The following is a 24,036-nucleotide window of genomic DNA, read 5'->3' as shown; positions in this document are numbered from 1 at the left end:
CGCCGTCAGACGAGGCTGCAACAGTCGGAAAAATCGGCTGTAGCAGAACATGATCTAAATGAGGGACCCAGTATGAAATTTGACGAAACTGTGATAGTTGCCAATACTTCCGGTTTTTAAAACTGTGTGTAAAGAGGCAATTGAAATTAGGTTAATGGGTAATTTAATTAATAGAGACAAAGAGTTTCCTCTTAGCAGGACGTGGAATCGTGTACTGCCCCGCATCAAAGCAGAACGTTCTTCGGTGGGGCCATTCCGAGTGTTCGAAAATCGTGCGATATATCGTTGCCGTCGATGTTCTACTAAGGGCGGCTCCACCAGCCCAGTCTTGGAGGGTAGCAACCGTGGTGGGCACCGAATGCGCCGTGTACAGTATGGAGGCCTATATACAAGGTCGATTTGCAGCCTGGCGCTTGGCCTCACCTTCAACCGTCAGCTCACCTGGGCTCCTCATCTGACATCCAGCAGAAAGCCTGTCCCCTGCCTCCGCCTCCTAAAACTCTTGTCTGCCAGGAGTTGGGGATTGCATCCTTCCACCATCCTGCACACTTACAAATCCCTAATCCGTCCTATCCTTTGTTATGCCAGCGTTGCCTGGATCTCTGCCCTCACTTTTATAAAGCCTTCCAAATCCATGAACGCCATGCACTCCGCCTTGCCTTCCATAACTGCCTTCCGTTCCCCACACAGATCCTGTACGAACTCATCCCCTTCCCCCACCTCCTCCTTTTCCTCCAACGTATCCGAATCCTTTACACTGACTGCCCTGGTTTCCCCCTTCCTCTCCACCCCCTGCCCATTGCCACGCCTCTATCACTGCATCCCTCCCTCTCTCCGCGGTGGTCTCGCGGTTCTTGGCGCGCAGTCCGGAACCGCGCGACTGCTACGGTCGCAGGTTCGAATCCAGCCTCGGGCATGGGTGTGTGTGATGTCCTTAGGTTAGTTAGGTTTAAGTAGTTCTAAGTTCTAGGGGACTGGTGACCACAGCTGTTAAGTCCCATAGTGCTCAGAGCCTCCCTCTCTCCACCTCCAAAACCTCTACATCCTTCATCAGAGCAATTTCAGCACCTCCCCCTCCCAGATGATGAATTTTGCTGTGATGTCTACCCCTCCTCCCAACTGTAGCCCAGCCTTGTTTCCCCCCTCCCTAGGACCCCCATTTCCCATCCCCTCCTTCCCCCTGAGCGGTTTATCCACCCCCTTCCCCAGGACCCCCATTTCCCATCCCCTCCTTCCCCCTGAGCGGTTTATCCACCCCCCTCCCCATGAGTCTCTGCACTCCCTCCTTGGCTGTTATACTCTCCCGTCCTTTCCCTGCGCAGCCCCTTCATTGCGCACCCCACCCCATCCCACATTCCTTTTCTCTCCCTCCCCTTCTAGAATAGCCCCTTTCCCCCCCCCCCCCCCATACCCTTCACTCTCATATCTGTACCCCTGGCAGATCCTCCCAGATTTTATTCATCGTCATGTATGCTGTGTCAGTGTTCTGTTCTGTGAGGTTCTAAAATTGTCATCAAGTGTTGTGATTTTTAATCGTGCACTCGACTTGTATATAGTTTTGACGTCAGTGGTTTTTCTGTGCTGCGCCATCACATGGTTGTTTTAATCTTTACGAGATTTTTCATGTTCCTGACGCACTTGGACTTGTATCTGGCTCTGTCTTTTAATTCTGACAGTGTGCAGTTTTTGTTTGAAAAATTTCCCCCATTATGTTCCCTCCTGTTTATGTTCAACCATTTTTCTCCTTTTTATTGGCTTAAATGTCGTCCTGTCCGATTATAAAATCTCTAGCCTGAAGAGCAGCGCCTATGCTGCTGCCAGCCCGCCGCTGACAGGGAGTTGAAATCACAATAAAGGAAAAAACAGCCTGGCGTCAGTTCTCAGCGAGACTCATCAGCAGAAGCAGCGTTCTCGTGAAGATGGCGAACAATTGGATTCCCGAAATATTGAATCGAGTTGATTTTAGGATCCGGCAGCAAACCTGAAGAGATTTTCAAGACTTATTACGCCGGGAAAGCCTACGTAGTCACATAAAATGTACTCGTAGCTGCGAATATGGACAGCCATCAGCAGTATAATGGAATGACAACAATGAACATTTGTGCCGTAAATGGACTCGAACCCGGATTTCCCGCGTATCGCGAGTGTTCGCTTTACCATTTGGCTATCCGACTTACGGACAGCACAAACTTCCATGTGTCGTCAACCATGCGTTCACAACCAGTGCTCGTACATTCATTATGTATATTTACAAAAAAATGGTTCAAATGGCTCTAAGCACTATGGGACTTAACATCTGAGGGTCATCAGTCCCCTAGAACTCAGAACTACTTAAACCTAACTAACCTAAGGACATCACACACATCCATGCCCGAGGAAGGATTCGAAGCTGCGACCGTAGCGGTCGCGCGGTTCCTGACTGTAACGCCTAGAACCGCTCGGCCACTCTGTCCGGCGTATATTTACAGCGTCGGTGGATAAACGTGATACTGCAGTGTCTGTGGTATTCCGAATTACAATATAATGTTCCTTCGGACGTGGAAGCGCCGTATTTATCCACCGACACCGGGCAAGCGACATTGAAGTACAAGTCTTCTCTGTACGGGCATATACTGTACATAATATATGCACGATTACAGATTACAGACGTATGGGTGGGGACATGTGGGAGTTTGAGTGTGGCCAAGAGTCATGCTCGGACAGCCCAATGGTAAGGGAAATACGGGGGCAGTCCCGATCCGGTGTTGATCTTTACTGTCGTTGCTCCATTATACAGCTAATGGTTGCCCATTTGCAATTGCTAATCATTTCATTTATATCAATAATACAGGGCTATTACAAATGATTGAAACGATTTCATAAATTCACTGTAGCTCCATTCATTTACATATGTTCACGACACACTGCAGATACGTAGAAAAACTCATAAAGTATTGTTCGGCTGAGGCCGCACTTCAGGTTTCTGCCGCAGAGCGCTCGAGAGCGCAGTTAGACAAAATGGTGACAGGAGCCGAGAAAGCGTATGTCGTGCTTGAAATGCACTCACATCAGTCAGTCATAACAGTGCAACGACACTTCAGGACGAAGTTCAACAAAGATCCACCAACTGCTAACTCCATTCGGCGATGGTATGCGCAGTTTAAAGCTTGTGGATGCCTCTGTAAGGGGAAATCAACGGGTCGGCCTGCAATGAGCGAAGAAACGGTTGAACGCGTGCGGGCAAGTTTCACGCGTAGCCCGCGGAAGTCGACGAATAAAGCAAGCAGGGAGCTAAACGTACCACAGGATGGTGCTCCACCGCACTTCCATCATGATGTTCGGCATTTCTTAAACAGGAGATTGGAGAACCGATGGATCGGTCGTGGTGGAGATCATGATCAGCAATTCATGTCATGGCCTCCACGCTCTCCCGACTTAACCCCAAGCAATTTCTTTCTGTGGGGTTATGTGAAAGATTCAGTGTTTAAACCTCCTCTACCAAGAAACGTGCCAGAACTGCGAGCTCGCATCAACGATGCTTTCGAACTCATTGATGGGGACATGCTGCGCCGAGTGTGGGAGGAACTTGATTATCGGCTTGATGTCTGCCGAATCACTAAAGGGGCACATATCGAACATTTGTGAATGCCTAAAAAAACTTTTTGAGTTTTTGTATGTGTGTGCAAAGCATTGTGAAAATATCTCAAATAATAAAGTTATTGTAGAGCTGTGAAATCGCTTCAATCATTTGTAATAACCCTGTATTGTCATTTCGCAACGCGATTTTACAAGTTTAAAATGTCCAACAAGCAAAAGAAAATATATGCCACTGTTATATTAGCTACAGCTAGTAAACAACAGAAAACAACGACAAAGATGAAATAGGCCCAAAAATGGCTGAAAAAAGGAGCGAACTTGTCGTATGTTAATTTATTGAATGAAATCATAACCACGGACCCAAAAGATTTCATAAACTACTCTCAGATGATTCCTGCGTCTTATGACAAATTATTAATGTTGATACAACATAAAATGAAAAATAAAAATAAGTTACTTGGAGAGGACATTGCAGTCGCAGCCTGGGGCCGAGCAGGTCAGTCGATTACTTGAAGCTTAGTGGTGCAATACCAACAAACAGAATTAGCAGAATTGTTATTGAGACCTGTGAAGTAATTATATCTGTCCTGCAATGATATACGCAGTTAATGAACGTAAAATATTTTATATCTTTTATGATAATGTAGTGAGGCTCACATGTACTTCACAGATGTCTTACCAGTTATTCTATATATATATGACGTACTTCTCAAAGTGCAAGCCTTTTCCACACCGCCCTGTAAACCAATAAGCTAATAGGTCTACTACGTTTTCAGATTAACAGAGAAAGGAGTGCCATAGTGAATCTCCACTGGCCACCCTAAAGGGGTAAATATAGCGATTACCCCTATATAGCCCTGTTTCGTTAAAATACTACTTGAAAACGGATTCTGAGGAATGAGGCCCACAAAAACAATCTGAAAATATAAACAGTGCACGCAAACGCCATGTGGCTGTTTAATGAAGCTCTATCACCATCTGAATGGTGAATACTGTCAAACCATCTATTCTCAACTTCACATGCTCAGTACGTATTGACAATACTGAGAATATTGTTAGGGCAATTTCTAATATTGATAACACATCAACACACGCCCTCAGGTAGTCAAAATATTGACGGTTTGATCGTGTTATTGAACATGTGGGGGTGCCTAAAATAGAGTACTTGGTGATAAGAAACTAATATTCGAAAGATAAAATTTAATGGAAACATTACCGTAGCTCAGATAGATACAAAACCAACTGCCACCTCGATAGTATACACTCATATGCCTACTTTCTCCTCAGATGATGAAGAGACTGAAAGAACATACGATAGATAAAACAAATTGTTCTCATAGTTAAGGGACTGAAATTTAACTATGGTGAGGTCTGACGTTCAAAAGTAGGATAAATGAATAGACGCAAAGTAATAGGATGTATACTGGGGATATCAATGAAAAGGGAAACAGTCTGGTAGAATTTAGCACAGAAATAATTAGTTATTTTGTTTCATATTCCATGGATCATTAGTACGATTTATCGTAATGTTGTAGAACCAGACTTTTTACATTCACATCACACATTTATACGCAAATATGGCTGTATGCTGAAAATTTCCAAGCTTCTTTAATACAGATTTGAGTTACCAATTCCTGCACACCACCTTGACACATTACAAAAACAGAACTCTTCTACGGAATAGAATAAGCTATCCAGTAGTTGGTTTTCAAAACAAATTTTACTATATGTTAGACATTTTATATCGTTGTGTAGGTAGTCAAAAATTTTGGTTGCAGCATTGTGCACCTCTTCTTGAGCTAAATACAACCTTGAGGTGGAACAATTAATGGAATTTTCTCTTCTATTGTTGTAACTGTGTACATCACTGTTCATTTTGAATAGCAGTAGGTAATTTACAGCAACAGCACAATTTAACCATGAAAGAAAGTTATAAATGTAGAAGAGACGTGGAGACACTGAAGTTTTAGACAGTTTAGTGGTAAGATGTTTCGAAACCAAATTTTCAATTGCAAAACACTTCCAGGAGCAGATGAAGACTCTGACCATAATTCGTTGGCTAAGAACTGCACATTAAAACTGAAGGAATTACACGAAGGTAGAAAATTTAGATCTGGATAAACTGAAATAACTGCGTGATGTGGAAAGTATTAGACAAATATTGATTGAAACAGCGGAAAGGAAACAGAAACGGATGGGTAACTTTGAGAGACGAAATTTTGAGGTAAGCAGAGGAACAAGTAGGAAAATGACAAAGCCCAATAACTCCATGTGTAGCACCTCAAATATCGAGAGCATCCCGTAAATCGTCGCATCGTACAATCAGCAATAATTAAAGAAAGATGGTAGAGCACTTGCCCGTGAAAGGCAAAGGTCCCGAGTTCGAGTCTCTGTCGGGCACACAGTTTTAATCTGCCAGGAAGTTTCATATCAGCGCACACTCCGCTGCAGAGTGAAAATCTCATTCTGTAAAGAAAGATAGTTATTTAATTTAATTTGTGATATAATTATCAAGACTTCTCCGGGTACAGGAAGCGCTCTGGCCAAAGTTACACCCTGACAGCATTAGTTGTTTATTCCTAATTAATATCGACAAGATGGTGGCTAACGAGAAGGAACCATTGTGCGGTTTGAACGTGGCTCTTTCGTTAGAAGGTCCTCTTCATTACACACTGTGTGTGCCACCAGATGTGTCTCGTGCCGGTTGAGGCGCAATGAGAACAGAAACCAAGCAGACGATACAGAACATTTGTACTGAAAAGTACCTAAATCAAAATACTCCTCTGTCGGAGAAAATTTGTATGACTACAGTAGTTTGTGGAAGTTCGTGATTAGCATGGAATTTACACCAGACAGAACTTACGCTAAAGGCTGTAATGATAAAATAGTCAAACTTTGCTATTCACTTGGATATAGAACAAGGTCTATGGTTCACTTTGTAGAAGAAAGTTGTATGAAGATAAGGTTGACAGCTGATGCCCAAACCCCGGTCATTCCTGATTCAGAAGGCATCCCCTGGTACTGGTGGCGAAGGACACTGACAACGGACGGCCCTAAATATCCAGCCCACGTAGTGATACTAGAGCAACTATTTGCGATCACGGGGCCCTGATAAGCAAAAAGGTCCACAGTGCCGGCGACCACTAGCGAAGCTCACACTGCTGCCAGCTGGCCTAGTCATCGCACTTGATTGAAGTTCTGTCGTCTGCTGATATAACCCCTTCCAGGTTAGGCCACTCGCATATCACAAGTGTGAGAGCGGATCCAGGTCTGTCAGGCAAGCGGCTCTTACACCGTACAACAGTCCCCTAGGACCTTAGGGAAGCTATAGGCGCTGGCACCATCATCGATAGAGAGTTGCAGAGCAAGGCAGTCTCCTGTTTTTGGAATGTGAGCTAAGAAAACTGCGAGCACGCCTCGCCTCAAGCTCACGTTATGGCTGCGCTTCGTCTTGGTGGAGGCGTGTTATATGACAAAGAAGATGGACCGTTAGAACAAAGGCGTTAGCATAGGCAAACAATCTTTGCCTGTTTTATGATACAGGAATGTTTAGCAAGTGTTAGCGAGCTGAGGATATCAAGTATGCCTCTGCGCATTAATCCGTATGTTACAGAATAGTAATTTCACCAACCGCATCCCGATGTTGTTCGTAATTCGCCGCCGCTGCAGCTGCCGCATCACCAAATACTGTCACTTTCCCTCTAGAACTCGCACTAGTAGGGAGTTCAGTTCTCCACAATTGTCTTCATTCTTGCTATGTCTCCTTTCTCTTTCCAACCATTCCACTATATCGGCCTGTTTAGTGCAGTGAAGAATGCTGTCATTTGTCACTGATTTCCTTCTGTGAAAATCTCGTCGTTTATTGAATAATACAACTGTCTTGTTTTCCATGTGTATGGCTTTTGTCTGTCAATTTATTGAACCTGCTGTCCTGGTGCTCTTTAATGTTCTGCTGTGCAATTATTGCAGCCAAAATCATGTTGTAGAACGAAACCTCCATGCCTGTAAGTATGAAATGGATCCTATCCCAATTACCAGCAATTTTAGCAAATAACCACAGCCGTCAACCGACCTAGCACAAAGTTAGCACCAGCGCCATTCATTAAAGAAACGCCCAGCTCAACACGTGGATAACGCAGCTGACATTGGTTGTAACTGACGAAAAGAGAAAACATAAATATATAACAAATGAAGCAGACGAAAGAGGAAAATATTAACAGATAGTGCAAAATGGCTAGGAAGAAATGACTAGAGGAGAAATGAAAAGCAGTAGAAGCACCCATTACGGCTGGAGATATAGGTGCCGCCTGTCGGGAAATTAGAGGGACCTTTGGAGAAAACGGAAGCGGACGTATGAATATCAAGAGCCCAAATTAGAAGCAAGTACTATGCACAGAAGGGAAAATTAGAGGTGAAAGGAATATGTAAGAAAATAATACAAGGAAAACGGATTTTAAGACATTATTTAGAAAGGGAAGAGGAATTAAACTACATGAAGATGAGATATGCTACTGCGAAAAGAATTTGACAGGTATTGACAGTCGAAAAGAGGCTCCTGCATTAGGCGATACTCTCCCAGAATTGTGGAGATCGAAAACGTTTCCACGTGGTCTGCAAGATATATAAGACCGGCGAAATACCGTTAGATTTCATGATGAATATAATAATTCCACATCTAATGAATGCAGGTGCTGACAGGTGTGAATAATGCCGAAGCATCAGTTTAATAAGTTCTTCGTCTTCAGGCGCGTACTGAAAGAGGTGGCGCAGTAATTTGCACACTGGACTCGGGTTCGGAAGGACGACGGTTCAAGCCCGCGTCCGTCCATAAAGATTTATGTTTTCCGTGATTTCCCAAAATCGCTACAGGCAAATGCCGGGATGGTTTCTATGAGAGAGCACGGCCGATTTGCTCCCCATGTTTGACACAATCCGAGCTCGTACTCCGTCTCTAGTGATTTCGATGTCGACGAGAAGTTAAAACCAATCTCCCTTCCTTTTTTTTTTTTTAATTAAGGCGCGTTCTTCTGGAGGAGATTGGCGGTCCACGTATCCAGCTCTGGACGTGACGTTGGAGCATGGAAGCCATCTTCTGGCATGCAATTGTACCATCTCAGAATGTCATTCAGCCACGAGTTCCTTCGTCTTCCGGCAGGCCTTCTCCCCTTTATTTTCCCTTCAATGACGAGTTATAAGAACTGATATCTTTTGCCTCTTGTAATGTATCCTAGATATTGAGTTTTCCTTTGTTTTACAATTATAATATTTCTTTTTGATTTTCCATCCAATGAAAGACTTTTTCGTTTTCAGCACCCGAGGTATGGTAAGAGACAGCGATACAGATACATTTCGAAAGCATCAGTTCTTTTCTGTAGGTCAAGGATCCGGCTTTCGCATCCATAGATAAAAATGGAGAACACGCATTCTCAGTTGCAGACTAAGAGCAGATGTTATGAAAAGTTTCTTCATGATAATAAATTGTCTCCTGGCCTGTTCGATTCTAGATCTGATCTCTTTCTTGCAGTCAGACTGCACAGTACCCAAGTGCTACATGGAGGATACTTGTTCAATCTTATTTCCTATTATTGACAAGGTTGCTTGCACTGCTCTCTTAGAGAAAACTACAACCTTGGACTTGGAAGTTTTGACAAACATGTTAAACTCATCACTGCGTGAGATTAAATCATCTGTCTTCATCTGCGTACGTAATATTGTTACTTAGCTTTCCATATATAATGATCCCATTGCTTTCTTCCGCCAACACTTTTCTGAGAATTGCTTCGGAGTAAATCTTAAACGAGAGAGGTTTAACAAGTGACGGCTGCAACATTTAAACAAAAATTATTTACAGAAGAATGAAAAGACCTATGAAAGCCATCCTTGGAACGCGCTAGGCAATACTGACGCTATGACATGTCTTAGAAGCCAGGTCGAAGAAAGATGAAAGTCCGTTCACAGCGTTTGTGGATTTAGAGAAAGATTTTGCCTGCGTTGACTGGAATATAGCTTTTCAAATCCTGCAGGAATAAAATACAAAGAGCGAAACCTTTTTCTAGAACTTATACAGCAACTAGATTTTATTTATATGAGTCGACTGATATGAATGGGAACCAGTAGTTGAGGAAGCTGGGAGTCACTGTTATAACCGAACTCTGATGTTACTCAATCTGAACACTGCGCGTACAGTGAAGGATAGCAAGGAGAAATTTGGGAAGGGAATTAAAATCCAAGGAGAAGAAATTAAAAGTGTGATGGTCGCCGGGGGACATAGTAATTTTAGAGAGACTGCAACGGACTTCGAAGAGCTGATAAACGAAATGGATAGAGTACTGAAAAGAGATTGTAATATGAATATACAAAAAGAAAAACTAGGGCATGTGATCGAATAGATCAGACTACGCTGAAGGAATAAGTTTTGAACTGAGACAGTAAAAACAGTAGTTGAGCTTTACTGTACGGGCTGTGAAGTAAATGACGATGGTCAAACCAAGGGAAAGAGGGGGCGGGGGAGGGGGGGGGGGGAGATGCAGACAGTGCATAGGAAGAAAGAGTTTTCAGCAAAACGGAATTATTTTAACATTTAACATAAATTTTGTTATAAGACAATACATTCTTAAGTTATTTTTGTGGAGTGTAGCCTTGTACCGAAGCGAAACGGGGAATGTAAACAGTTCAGATAAGAAGAAACGAGAAGTTTTTGAAATATGGCACTAACGATGAATGCTGAAGCTTAGTTGGATAGATAGAATAACTAATGAAGAGGTCCATAATTGAACTGTGGGAAAAAGGAAACTTATGGCACAACCCGACTAAAGTAAGGGATCTGTTGATAGAACACAGCCTGAAGAATCAAGGAAAAGTCAGTTTGTTGATAGTGGAAAGTGTTGGCGCTCAAGTAGGTAGGCCCAGTTGGATGTTGTTTATAATAGTTACACAGAGATGATGAGGCTTCCACAGGACCGAATTAGCACAGAGCGCTGCATGAAACAAATCTCCTGGCTGAGGACCACAACCACCATCACAACAACAACTTGTACATTGCGGAGAGGAGGTTGGTAGACCTTTTGCCCGTTGTTGCCACCTTTCTTCTGAAGTAGAAGAATTAAAAGATTGTGTACTATCTAATTCATAATATGCAGAAAGCTCTATAAGGTGGGAACTGCAGATCGTGCTGGAATTCCAGAACCGCACATCAGTGCTGCAAATTCTCTTAAAAGGAAAACGTGTTGTCAAACCCGTAACTCGTGGACGGTGGAGAAAGTCATTTGGTCGAATGAGTCTTGTTTCACACGGCTTCCAATTTCTGACCGAGTTTATGTCAGGCGTACGCGATCCCAAGCCTACAATGTAAACTGTGTACTGCCAAGAGTGAAACATGACACGCGTTCACTGATTAAATGGACAGCTATTTCGTGGTATTCGAAGGGCCCCATGGATACTATGCCAAGTCACATTACTAACACGAATTGTGTGACCATTGCGACTGATCAGGTCCATCCCAATGGTGATGCTGCGTTCCAAGTCGACCACGCCCCTGTTCACATAGCTCGCATCGCCCAGTGCTGGTTTTGTGACCTCGAGGATGAATTGTCGTACGTCCCCTGGCCATCATAGTCACCATATTACAGTACCATTGAGCCTTTGTGGCCTACTTGGGAGAAAAGAGACCGCTACCGCTACCCATCTTCATCATAGTTACCTGAAAAAAAAATTGTTCAAATAGCTCTGAGCACTATGGGACTTAACATCTGAGGTCATCAGTCCCCTAGAACTTAGAACTACTTAAACCTAACTAACCTAAAGACATCACACACATCCGTGCCCGAGCCAGGATTCGAACCTGCGACCGTAGCAGCCGCGCGGTTCCAGACTGTAGTGCCCAGAACCGCTCGGCCACTCTGGCCGGCTTGTTACCTGAACGTGTCACCCTATTTTGCAGGAATAATCGTATATGATTCCCTTGAAAACCATACTGGACCTATATTTATCCATTTCCAGACTAATGGAAGCTGTTTTCAATGACAACGGTTTTTGTACGCCGTATTAGATATGGTAATGTGTTGTGTTTTTGGCGTTTCCATATTATTGCCACCGCCTGTGTATTTCAATTCGTTGATAATAGAGCAGTTAGTTGGTTAATTACATGTTCCATACATCATTTGAACAATTCTTTTATCGAAAAGATGTGAAATGAGTCAGTGTACAGGATATGTGAACGTAATTAGTGTTAATACTAATAAACACATTATCATTTTGTTCCTACTCATGCAACTACACTTAAAACATGTTTTTTTCTTAACTAAAAATTCGGTAATGGAATAGAAGGAGTTGGCCAGGAGAAGAGATTTTTAATTAGATTTAAGACTACCTGTTAGACATTTTATGTTATTGGACAAATAATTACAATTTTTTGCTGCTGCATATTGAATTCCCCTCTGAGCCACTGACAGCTTTAACACTGGGTAATAATGGTCATTTTTCCCTCTAATGTTGCAGTTATGTACTTTCCTGTTCTCGAATTATGATGAACTTCATTAGCGAAAATATGTATTGTGACGGTGCAGTTAAAATGCGCAGCTCCTTGAAGAGGTACCTTCATGACATCCATAGGTGAACACCACATATTATTCTTACTGCTCGCTTTTGTGCAATCAGTACTTTCTTTCCAATTGATTATTCAGTATGACGTTATTGAGTGGGAATAAGCAAAATATGTCAGGAAGTTGGTAAGTTTGTTGGGTGGTTTGTGGGGATTAAAGGGACCAGACTGCTACGGTCATCGGTCCCTGGTATGTTTGTTTCCAAGATTAGCTATTATACGAAGAGCAAAAGTAGCTAACTTAATTGTTTGAGAAGCTCAGTGATATGCTTCTTCCAGAACAAGTTTTCATCACTATGTCCACGCAAAAATTTGGAGCAATATATTGCATATATTGACTCCTGCTCATGTGTTTCATCAATTGTTGGTATGACTATTTGCTGTACAGAATTGAATGTAGCGTGTTTTTTTTTTCAAAATTTAGGGAGTGTCTATTTTCAGAGAAACACTGCAACTCTTTGGAAAATATCATATACAAAGTGTTCTGTTGCTCTCTCTGTAATGGGATTAATTATAGCACTAGTATCATCTGCAAAAAGTACCAATTCTGCTTGTTAAATGTTAAATTGAAGGTCGTTCACATATATAAGAAATAGGGCTGGACCCAAAATTGAACCCTGTGAAACTATCTTTGTGATGTTACCCCAGTCACTAAAATTTTCTGTCTTTCCACGTTGTATGAATTATTCAGTACAACCTCTTTACATTCTGTTTAGAAAGTATGATTCAAACACGCTATCTGTAAAGCCACCAGTTCCATAAGACTTGAGTTTTTCTAAGAGTGTGTCATGATCTACACAATCGAAGACCTTGAAGAGACCACAAAAAATACCAACAGGCGATATATTATTATTTAAGGCTTGCAAATTTGATGAGCCAATGTATAGCATTCTCTGTTGAGCAATCTTTCTGGAGTCCAAACTGCGTTGGCCTAAGTAAAATGTTTCCACTTAATTGTGCTACTATTCTTGAGTACATTACTTTCTCGAATATTTTGAAAAAAAGATGTCAGTGAGGAAACTGGACGATAATTGATTATGACTGGTTTGTCATCTTTCTTATGAAGTGATTTAATAACTCCATATTTTAACCGATATGGAAAAATTCCCTGTGCCAAATGTGCACTGCATATGTCAGTAAGGACATTAGTTATGAAGTTGGAATAACTTTTCAGAATAATACTGTCCAATATGATAATAATAGGACCCAACATCCTTACACTCACTCATCCAATAACCCCTCCACATAATATTTAAACGATAAGTCAAATCAGTTGTCACCAAAGAAGTTTTCAACCACTCGCTAACAGCTAGTATACCCCGCCCCCCCCCCCCAACCCAAAAAAAAGAAACTCGTCGGTTCTATCCCCCTCTCTCTCTCACTCATACACACACACATACACGGTATAAACATCATAAATAGAAGATAGTCTCGAAAATATATTTCGTTAGGCTGGTAACAAGTAGGTAAACATACCAAAGAAGATGAAACACGTAATGGAGTCGCAATATTTACGTTGTGAAAAACAGTGTACGACGAAATAGTTGGAAATAGTTGTATCGAGTGACAAAGAATAATAGTCCACCACAAAAAAGAGTGAGAAACATGGTGAAGAGTGTGAGGAAGGCGAGAACACAGAGATGTGATTATATGGCAGTGATAAAAGTGGTAGTGCGACCTCTAGACCAGATGTGAGGAAACGCAGATCAGCAAATCGTAAGTTATTACTTTTTTACAAAAAAATCACGAAGTGAACTGTTTACTAATCTAAAACTAACAAAACCGTATCATTATAGATCCCGTGATGATGCCTTAGAACAGGAGAAGGCGAAACGCGTTTGGGATAAATAAAGTAACTAGCAGCAGGAAAACGCAGTTTTATTTACAAAACAAGTATTTCAGAATTCTGTTTCAAATATCGTCAATCCCAGAAGAGCTTTTGTTTTTTTAGAATTTTTATAATTGCATTAATTTCAGTGAAGAATGTTTGTGCTTCTGCTAATGGCTTCAAGTTTTAATATATTCTCTTGTTTCTTCGACTGAACCATTTAAGCTTATATTTGCTGCTACATTTCGAAAGTGTTTTTTTAAAAGTATCTGCAACTTGTGAATTATCAGTTTCATCATTACCAGTTAATAATTGTTATGGGATCTTCTATGTTGACTGGCTGTTCTGTCTACGGTTTGGCAATGTCACATGTATTGGGTTGCCTCATAAGTTCGTTTGCTTTTCGTTGCAGTGCAGTCACACAGAACGCCTGGAAACACACCTCCCCACAGCACTTCTACGACAGAGTCGTTGCCATACTGTCTGCTTACACACTTCACACACAAGGCCTTGCACAATAAACTAAATAAGACAGATCGGTTTTGTAAATAAATTATTTATTTCCTACAATACTTACCATTATGGTCGACAATATATTGCCATTTCTGTGGAAGCTTATAAATGGCATTCTTCCAAAATTTGGAAGTTTTCAGGTCGATGAAGTTTTCATTGTTCAGTCTGCAGTCTTCCACAAGGAGGGCAGGAAATTCTACAGGAAAGTGAATAGATGAAAATTGGAAGGGGCAATGTCCGGCGAATACGGCGATTGGGTAACATATCCCACTCAAAAAAACAAAGCTTTTGATGGATCACCATAGAGGTATGTGGTCTGGGGTTGTCGTAGGGAAGACGACATTCTGTCCCAAATACAGTCGTTTCTCAACAACGGCTGCCTTAAGTCGATCTAATTGCGAACAGTATTCCTCGGAAGTGATAGTCTTTGGAAGAAGTTCGTAATACAGAACGACATTGCAGCCCCACCAGATGCATAACAGAATCTTTTTCGGAGGCATCCCTGGTTTAGGAACGGACAGTGGTGCCTGCCCTGTCTTGTGGCACAATTTACTCATTCCGGGCGTTATTGTACACGATACACTTCTCATCTCCAGTTACCAGCCGGTCTATAAAAGGAGCATTTTGGTTGAGTCTCAATAATGAGTCACAGATGGTCACGAGCTAAGTCGCTTCACTCAGTTCATGAGGAACCCATACAGCGCAAATATTTACATAACCCAGCTTCTTCAAGTTCCTGGCTACAGTTAACACAAGCGACACTGAGATCCAATGCCAACACCAGCGTCATCATTCGTGAATTGTTGACTATCGTGTCATTATGGCGTTCCACGTGTGTAACCGTTGGTCGTCCAGGTCGAGGTTTGTCTGTTAGGGCGAAATTATCAGCTCGGAATCGACTAAACCATTTTTGACATGCTCGAGCCATTACTGTATCGACCACGGATAGAGAACAAATCTTCTGTCGGCATTGCAGGCGGTTTTCCCCTTACTATAGTAAAACGGCATGAGATGAGGGAAATGTTGCTTCTTGCATTCCACAGCTTGTAAACAAACGTCCACGCTGTTCCATGCAACGCCAGGCACAAACAAACACTGACGTATCCAATGGCGCATCAGGTTGTTGACCTCTGCGTCGTAGGTGCGGTTAGGCAGCTGTGTTACCCCGGCAGGCACGGCGGGTGAAGGGTATGCAGGCGCTATTGGTGGGACATCCCCGATGTTATTCAATCTTTATATTGAGCAAGCAGTAAAGGGAACAAAAGAAATATTTGGAGTAGTAACTAAACTCCATGGAGAAGAAATAAAAATTTCGAAGTTTGCGACGACACTATAATTCTGTCAGAGACATAAAAGGACCTGGAAGAGTAGCTGAACGGAATGGACAGTGTCTTGAAAGGAGGATAGGAGATGAACATGAACAAAAGCAAGACGAGGATAATGGAATGTAGTCGAATTAAATCAGGTGACGCTGAGGGTATTAGAGTAGGAAATGAGACACTTAAAGTAGTAAATGAGTTTTGCTATTTGGGGAGCAAAATAACTGATGATGATGGAAGTAGAGAGGATATAAAATATAGATTGACTGTGGCAAGGAAAGCGTTTTTGAAGGGGAGAAATTTGTTAACATCGAGTATAGATTTAAGTGTTAGGAAGTCTTTTCTGAAAGTATTTGTATGGAGTACAGCCATATATGGAAGTGAAACATGGACGATAACTAGTCTAGACAAGAAGAAAGCAGAAGGTCGCGAAATGTGGTGCTTGCGAGCTAACATCCCAAAGATGTTCGAGCGGTTCCTCTTCGTCTAAATGTCTTTGCTAAACTCGTCTAGGGGGTGAACCGCACGTGTCGCATTACACGCCCCAAATTAGACAGTTGTGACCCTTTGGTTAAATTGTCTGGCTGACGGCAAGTTTGCGAAATACGAAGTTAATATAACATATAGTAACAGTAATAATAATATCGGGAACTAAATTAACGACCCATAAATGATGTAGACCACACAGTTGCGATTTGGTTAGAGTAAAGTTTATTCAGAAAACAAACTAATAGCGAAAGTGGTCGTATTTAGAGTTACTGTTACACTCAAGCGCATATCCATTTGACACAGTTCGATCATCGCGAAACACAAGTCCGATACTCCACCTCAATATTTACACGAAAAGTTCACACCTGGCGCGCGGCTGCTCACCGCTCAGAGACTAAGTCCCGCGATACCACACAACCCGAAATTTTCTAAGTAGTTTCACTTACTGGCGGCCTAAAGACTGACTGTCCGCTTTCGCGTCTCAATCCGTACTGTACCCTTTGGCGTCTCCAGCCGAATTGTACTCTTCGGTATCTAGATCAGCACTGTCCTCTGGCCGTCTCCGACCGCGTTTCCCGAACACCAAACATCGTCGCTCAACTGACTAGTGCAGTTCCCTTCCCTGAAGCCGTTCATCTGATTGGCTACAGCTTATTCTGCATTATTTTACATTTTAACATATTTAAATAATCAAAGCTTGACCACTTTTACGTTCTAAATAAAGTAACAATAATATCCATTATATTATAAACGTTAAATTCTTATACATAAAACCAATACAATTTCCTTCTTAGCTTTGAATGCTATGGCCAGTAGCCTTGCACCAATGTGCTTTCTGATAAATAAATAAAGGACATCATTCAACAAGGTGTCATGCTGTCATCGTTCAATGTGTTTTGTGTGGAGGAAATGATGATCTGGCGCTTAAGTGAAAATACTGATAATTTAAATTTACTATATCTTTTAAACAAATAAAGGCTCGGCGTTAATATTTACAACATTTGTCATTTTAATGATGCTCTTCTATATGAAATATCGATCGTTAAGATCGACCAAAGCGTTCAGACTTTAGCATTCAGGTCTTTGTTGCAAAACTTGTTAATTAGAATTTAATAGCAAATCCTAAACTACTATAGATATGATCATTATTCAAGTTTTATTGGGATTACCATGAAAATTTATGGAGGATGGGAGATTAAAATTACTGTGGCTTGATTCCCTGCATTACTACAGAATTAAATAGTTTCCATAAATGTTTCCCTTTATAGCAGATCTTAGGTCCGCCATATTTAACACTTCTACGTCACCTCGGCCACAGAATCTTTCTACTGGGTTTCCCTACGACGTAGGTTCTCGTCTGTCTCACTCGCACACTGCAGTGCTTAGGCCTCAATAGACAATAGACGCCTGTGAGTTTCCCCATCTCGTGGTAAGTCTGCGCTCTTTGTGGCACGCTGTCCTGGACGACAGGGTTCGTTTCACAATTCCTGAAGGCTGACTCTATGGGCCATATACTTAAATGAGAGCGAAATGCTAAATTAACTCACATGCTACAGAAGAATGCTGAAGATTAGACGGGCAGATCACGTAACTAATGAGGAGCTACTGAATAGAATTGGGCAGAAGAGGAATTTGTGGCACAACTTGACTAGAAGAAGGGATCGGTTGGTTGGACACGTTCTGAGGCGTCAAGTGATCACCAATTTAGTTCTGGAGGGAAGCGTTTAGGGTAAAAATCATAGAGGAAGACCAAGAAATGAATACGCTGAGCAGATTCAGAAGGATGTGGCTTGCAGTAGTTATTCGGAGATGAAGAAGCTTGCACAAGATAGCACAGCATGGAGAACTGCATCAAACCAGTCTCTGGACTGAGGACCACAACAACAACGTAGGTGGAACGCGAGACAAAACTAACGAACTTATGAGACAACCTAATAGTTTTAATCCTATTAGTTGCAATATTTATTTATATCAGGACAGGCATACTTCTGGACATTTTAATGACTTTCCTCAAAATTCTGCAATATTCTTTCTAGTTCAAAAATGGTCCAGATGGCTGTAAGCACTATGGGACTTAACAGCTGAGGTCATCAGTCCCTTAGAACTTAAAACTATTTAAACCTAACTAACCAAAGGACATCACACACCTCCATGCCCGAGGCAGGATTCGAACCTGCGGCCGTAGCGGTCGCGCGGTTCCAGACTGTAGCGCCTAGAACCGCTCGGCCACTTCGGCCGGCTATATGTCGTAGTATGCAAGTAATGTCGGATCCTGACTTATTCAGAGCTTTACAGAAAATTTTCCTGTCTCTTACATGATATTTTAATTCCCTTATTTATCCACAACTTATTTGTTTGCCTGATGGATCGTTTGGATGATTTTTTAGGAAAGCAACTTTCAAGCATTGACACAAATTAAGTGTGGAATGCCGTCAGCAAGTAAGTGAGTGAGTGTGGTTGGCGCAGGCTTCCTGTACGTGGGCACGGACGACGCGCCGGGCAACATGGGCCTGCTGGACATGACGACGGCGCTCAGCTGGGTGCAGCAGAACATCGCCAGCTTCGGCGGCGACCCCGGCCGGGTCACCATCTCCGGGGGCAGCGCGGGGGCGGCCGCCGTTGAACTGCTCGCCTACAGCCCCGTCGCCTCGCGTGAGTCTCCCTCTCCACCTGTTCCGTCCCGCACAACAACAGTCTTCCTGTTTCGAAGCAGATGTATCGGCGGACATACTCACTAGTAACTACAAGGGGCGTTCAATAAGTAGTGCAACATATTTGTTTTTCTGAAAGCAGGTTGGTTTTATTCTGGATTCCAGTACACCATATTATTCCCCACTCATTTGGCTACAAAATCCTATTTTACAACAAAACCTGCGAGTGTCTTAAAACATGTTTTTTGCTCGCGTATCATGTCATTTCTGGAAACCCAAAACCTACTCTGTAGGAACCAACATGGATTCCGGAAACAGCGATTGTGTGAGGCCCAACTCGATTTATTTGTTCATGAGACCCAGAAAATATTAGATACAGGCTCCCAAGTAGATGCCATTTTCCTTGACTTCCGGAAGGCGTTTGATACAGTTCCGCACTGTCGCCTGATAAACAAAGTAAGAGCCTACGGAATATCAGACCAGCTGTGTGGCTGGAGCGAAGAGTTTTTAGCAAACAGAACACAGCGTGCCCCAGGGGAGTGTTATGGGACCATTGCTTTTCACAGTATATTTAAATGACCTAGCAGGTAGTGTCGGAAGTTCCATGTGGCTTTTCGCTGATGATGCTGTAGTATACAGAGAAGTTGCAGCATTAGAAAATTGCAGCGAAATACAGGAAGATCTGCAGCGGATAGGCACTTGGTGCAGGGAGTGGCAACTGGCCCTTAACATAGACAAATGTAATGTATTGTGAATACATAGAAAGAAGGATCCTTTATTGTATGATTATATGACAACGGAACAAATACTGGGAGCAGTTACTTCTGTAAAATATCTGGGAGTATGCGTACGGAACGATTTGAAGTGGAAAGATCACATAAAATTAATTGTTGGTAAGGCGGGTGCCAGGTTGAGATTCATTGGGAGAGTCCTTAGAAAATGTAGTCCATTAAAAAAGGAGGTAGCTTACAAAACACTCGTTCGACCTATTCTTGAGTATTGCTCATCAGAGTGGGATCCGTCCCAGGTCGGGTTGACAGAGGAGATAGAGAAGATTCAAAGAAGAGCGGTGCGTTTCGTCACAGGGTTATTTGGTAAGTGTGATAGCGTTACGGAGATGTTTAGCAAACTCAAGTGGCAGACTCTGCAAGAGAGGCGCTCTGCATCGCGGTGTAGCTTGCTGTCCAGGTTTCGAGAGGGTGCGTTTCTGGATGAGGTATAGAACACATTGCTTCCCGCTACTTATACCTCCCGAGGAGATCACAAATGTAAAATTAGAGAGATTCGAGCACGCACGGAAGCTTTCCGGCAGTCGTTCTTCCCACGAACCATACGCGACTGGAACAGGAAAGAGAGGTAATGACAGTGGCACGTAAAGTGCCCTCCGCCACACACCGTTCTGTGGCTTTCGGAGTATAAATGTAGATGTAGACGGCCTAACGCCACCTTAATGGGAGGTCCTGTACGACCGCATGGTATCACTCTACTGGTCGACGTCGGAACCAAAGTCTGGCCACATCAACACCCTCCCCATCATCCACGTACTGCTTCCTGCAGTGTGCGTCCTTCATCGGGCCAAACAGATGGAAGTTGGAAGGACTGTAGGGTGGACGAGCAAGAACAGTCCATTGAAGTTCAGTGATCTCCTCTTGGGTGCTCAAAATTGCGTGAGGCCTTGAGTTGTAATGGAAAAGGAGAATTTCGTTTGCGTTTTTGCTTCTGTTTCCTGAGGGTTTGTTTGTTTCTTTTGGTTTAGGGCGCAAAAACAACTAGGGTCATACGCTGTCAAAACTGTGGAACACGAAGACACGAAGAGGAATTAAAAACGACTACACGTCAATTCCAGTCGACGGAGGATAAAATGTAAACGTCGTGTGACAAGGACCTCCCGTCGGGTAGACCGTTGGCCGGGTGCAAGTCTTTCGATTTGACGCCACTTCGGCGACTTGCGCGTCGATGGGGATGAAATGATGGTGATTAGGACAACACAACACCCAGTAGCTGAGCGGAGAAAAATCTCCGACCCAGCCGGGAATCGAACCTGGGCCCTTAGGATTGACATTCCGTCGCGTTGACCACGGTTTTTTTTAAATCTCATTTTCTTCGTTTTCGTTCGTTGTATCTGCTCAAGGCGGACGTCGCAAGACACCCGTTTCAGTTCGTCCTTGATCCATTAACTAAGTTTTTTTTTCTTTTTATTACAGAGGGCAGCAAACTCTCTGACCGTACACGCTGAGCTACCGTGCCGGCTTCCACTCGGCTACCGGGGGCGGACGATGGAATACAAGGCAGCTAAAAACAGGGACCTGGAGAAAGGTCTATAAACTCCGCCGTAGAGAAACCGGGGCCCAGAACTAAAAATTAAATGGCCTTTACCATAGCACAATACACATCAGAGTTGATCGTTGCACCATGAGGGAGGACATCAAACAGAATAACTCCTTCAGAGTCCCAGAAGACGGTCGCGGTGATTGTATCGGCTGAGGACGCGACTGTTCTTCGGAGAAGAGGTGGAGTGGCGCCATTCAGCGTATTGCCGTTTTCTTTCCAGGTCGATGTGCTGAACCCATGTTTCACCACCTTTTACGATGTCCAACGAAAACATTATCACGATGAGCCTCGTAACGTGCAAGCAGTCCACACAGATGGCCGTTCGCTGCTCTTTAGGGTCTTCTGTTAGACAGCGAGGAACCCAAAGGGCACACACCTTTGAGTAGGTTCGCAGCTCGTGGTCTAGTGGCTAGCGTTGCTGTCCCTGGATCACAGGCTGCCTGGTTCGATTCTCGGCCGGGTTGGGGATTTCCTCTGCCCGGGGACTGGGTGTTTGTGTTGTCCTCGTCATATCATCATTCCTGACAGTGGCTAGATTGGATTGTGAAAAAACTGAATTGCGTAAAAATTGGGACATTGTACGGTCGCTGATGACCGCGCAGTTGAGCGCCCCACAAACCAAACATCATCACATTTGAGTAGTTGACGAGTGTGTCAGCAGTACGAATAGAGACGTCTGATTGAGCAGCGAGATGTTTGATTGTCATCCGTCGATCGCATCGAATGAGAGTGTCCGCACGTTCCAACATTTCAGGAGTCACAGATCTGGGCGGCCGTCCGGCACGCGACAGATCGGACAGGTTTGCCTGGCCCTGTTATGATGATGAAGGGCACCTCAGCCAACGACTAACCGTGCTTTTTTCACTGCCACGTCCCCGCGTACATTATGCAAGCGCCTAAAAATATGTGCGTTTTCCGCCAAAAGAAGTTCAATGACAGCTCTCTGCTTTCAAATGGTTCAAATGGCTCTGAGCACTATGGGACTTAACTGCTGAGGTCATCAGTCCCCTAGAACTGAGAACTACTTAAACCTAACTAACCTAAGGACATCATACACATCCATGTCCGAGGCAGGATTCTAACCTGCGACCGTTGCGGTCGCGCGGTTCCAGACTGTAGCGCCTAGAACCGCTCGGCCACCCCGGCCGGCGCTCTCTGCTTTGAAAGCACCTCTCTTACAAATGTAATTGTGAAGGCTACATATGGCGCCGCCACGTATGGGAACTTCATGAAACTATAGGACTTGAAGCGGGAATATTCCACAGTGTCCCACTGCGAAATTGGTCGAGCAGAGAAAGTGTTGCAATACTAACTGAACGCCCTTCATACTTGGTCGATGAAAACCTGCGTCGATGCAGCTATCTACAGATATATTTGCGGATATCCACAATAATGATTACTTTGTAGTTGAAAGGTACTATTTTCGTCTATTCTCGATCGATAATATTAATTATTATTGTTCTGAGTTATTATTATTGCGCATTTGTCGTCCATCATAACGTTTTGTGCACTATTAACTCAACTATTCCTCGATGCAACAACATACTAGCTTGGGATACTCCGTGTGAACTTATATTGTTCAGTATTCGACAATGTGGTGCAGAGTCAAATGCCTTAAGGTCATCTAGGAAAAGGCGCCTAACTGTTCACCTACCTGTTCACCTTGTGAGTCACCGGTACCTCCTCTTGAGCTTCATAAGAACAAATAAAACCTCTATGCGTTAATCACCTATGGGCTCGACAATGAGTTTTACGGTTAGCGGTTTTTGAAGGAGCTTCAGCGCGGCAGTCAGTCGTTAAAGTGAAATCTACAGACGTGTCGAGAGCCAACAGTTGGTCGGAGGAAGTATTCGAATGAAAGCCAAGTAGTGCTCTGAATTTTACGACTGCCTCTCGGAATAGCATTGCACAGTAATCCGCAAGTACGAATGCCGTCAAATTTCGTGAAAGTTGAGGTTTTATTCGAATCTTTTTTGTCATGATTAGTTTACTATAATTCAATCATTCCTTTCGGAAAAGTATATAATAAACTACTAGCGGCACCTCAGTCAGCTGTAATTAATGTGCAGGCCTTTTTTATGCACAAGTGTTCAAGATACCTTCGTGAAAATGGGAATGACCTACGCATTTTCCAGTTGTTTAGGGTGCATCAAAAATGGTTCAAATGGCTCTGAGCACTATGGGACTTAACATCTATGGTCATCAGTCCCCTAGAACTTAGAACTACTTAAACATAACTAACCTAAGGACAACACACAACACCCAGTCATCACGAGGGAGAGAAAATCCCTGACCCCGCCGGGAATCGAACCCGGGAACCCGGGCGTGGGAAGCGAGAACGCTACCGCACAACCACGAGCTGTGGACTAGGGTGCATCGTCGCACCAGCGACCTGCGATAAAATTCTGCTAGATTTAGAGCAAAGACTTTCCCATAATCTATATAGATACGTACGGGTATCCTATCACACACCTTTCCCCTGTTGAGCGGTTTTCTACGTCCTTCGTTGATGTGATGACTGGAAGTTCACTTTTCATGGCCGCCTTAGCATGTAAATCATCAACTTCTCTCTTCCTCCGATACAGATTCTCTGCATACTTTTTTCTCCGGCCAGTATTTCTAATATTGCCTCACTTTACATTGCAAGTCTTCATTTAATTTATATGATTCACAAGTAGCACCACAGTGTGATTTTCAAACGCTCATGTCACACTTTCATACGACGCTCCA

The 24,036-nt window shown here is 43.2% G+C and overlaps 1 protein-coding gene across 1 annotated transcript in view; it reads left to right on the top strand.

Annotated features, from left to right (window-relative positions):
* LOC124802456 (cholinesterase 1-like) overlaps positions 1 to 24,036 on the top strand; it is a 354,377-nt gene that overhangs the window by 266,686 nt on the left and 63,655 nt on the right. Inside the window, exon 5 of the mRNA XM_047263241.1 lies at positions 18,791 to 18,976. Within this exon, the coding sequence (XP_047119197.1) occupies positions 18,791 to 18,976 (186 nt within the window). The remainder of the gene's footprint in view (positions 1 to 18,790; positions 18,977 to 24,036) is intronic.

Source organism: Schistocerca piceifrons, chromosome 6, assembly GCF_021461385.2.
Source record: "Schistocerca piceifrons isolate TAMUIC-IGC-003096 chromosome 6, iqSchPice1.1, whole genome shotgun sequence".
In the NCBI taxonomy this organism is placed as follows: Eukaryota; Metazoa; Arthropoda; class Insecta; order Orthoptera; family Acrididae; genus Schistocerca; species Schistocerca piceifrons.
The sequence above is the reverse complement of the archived record's forward strand: the minus strand, read 5'-3'. Positions and strand labels throughout refer to the sequence as shown.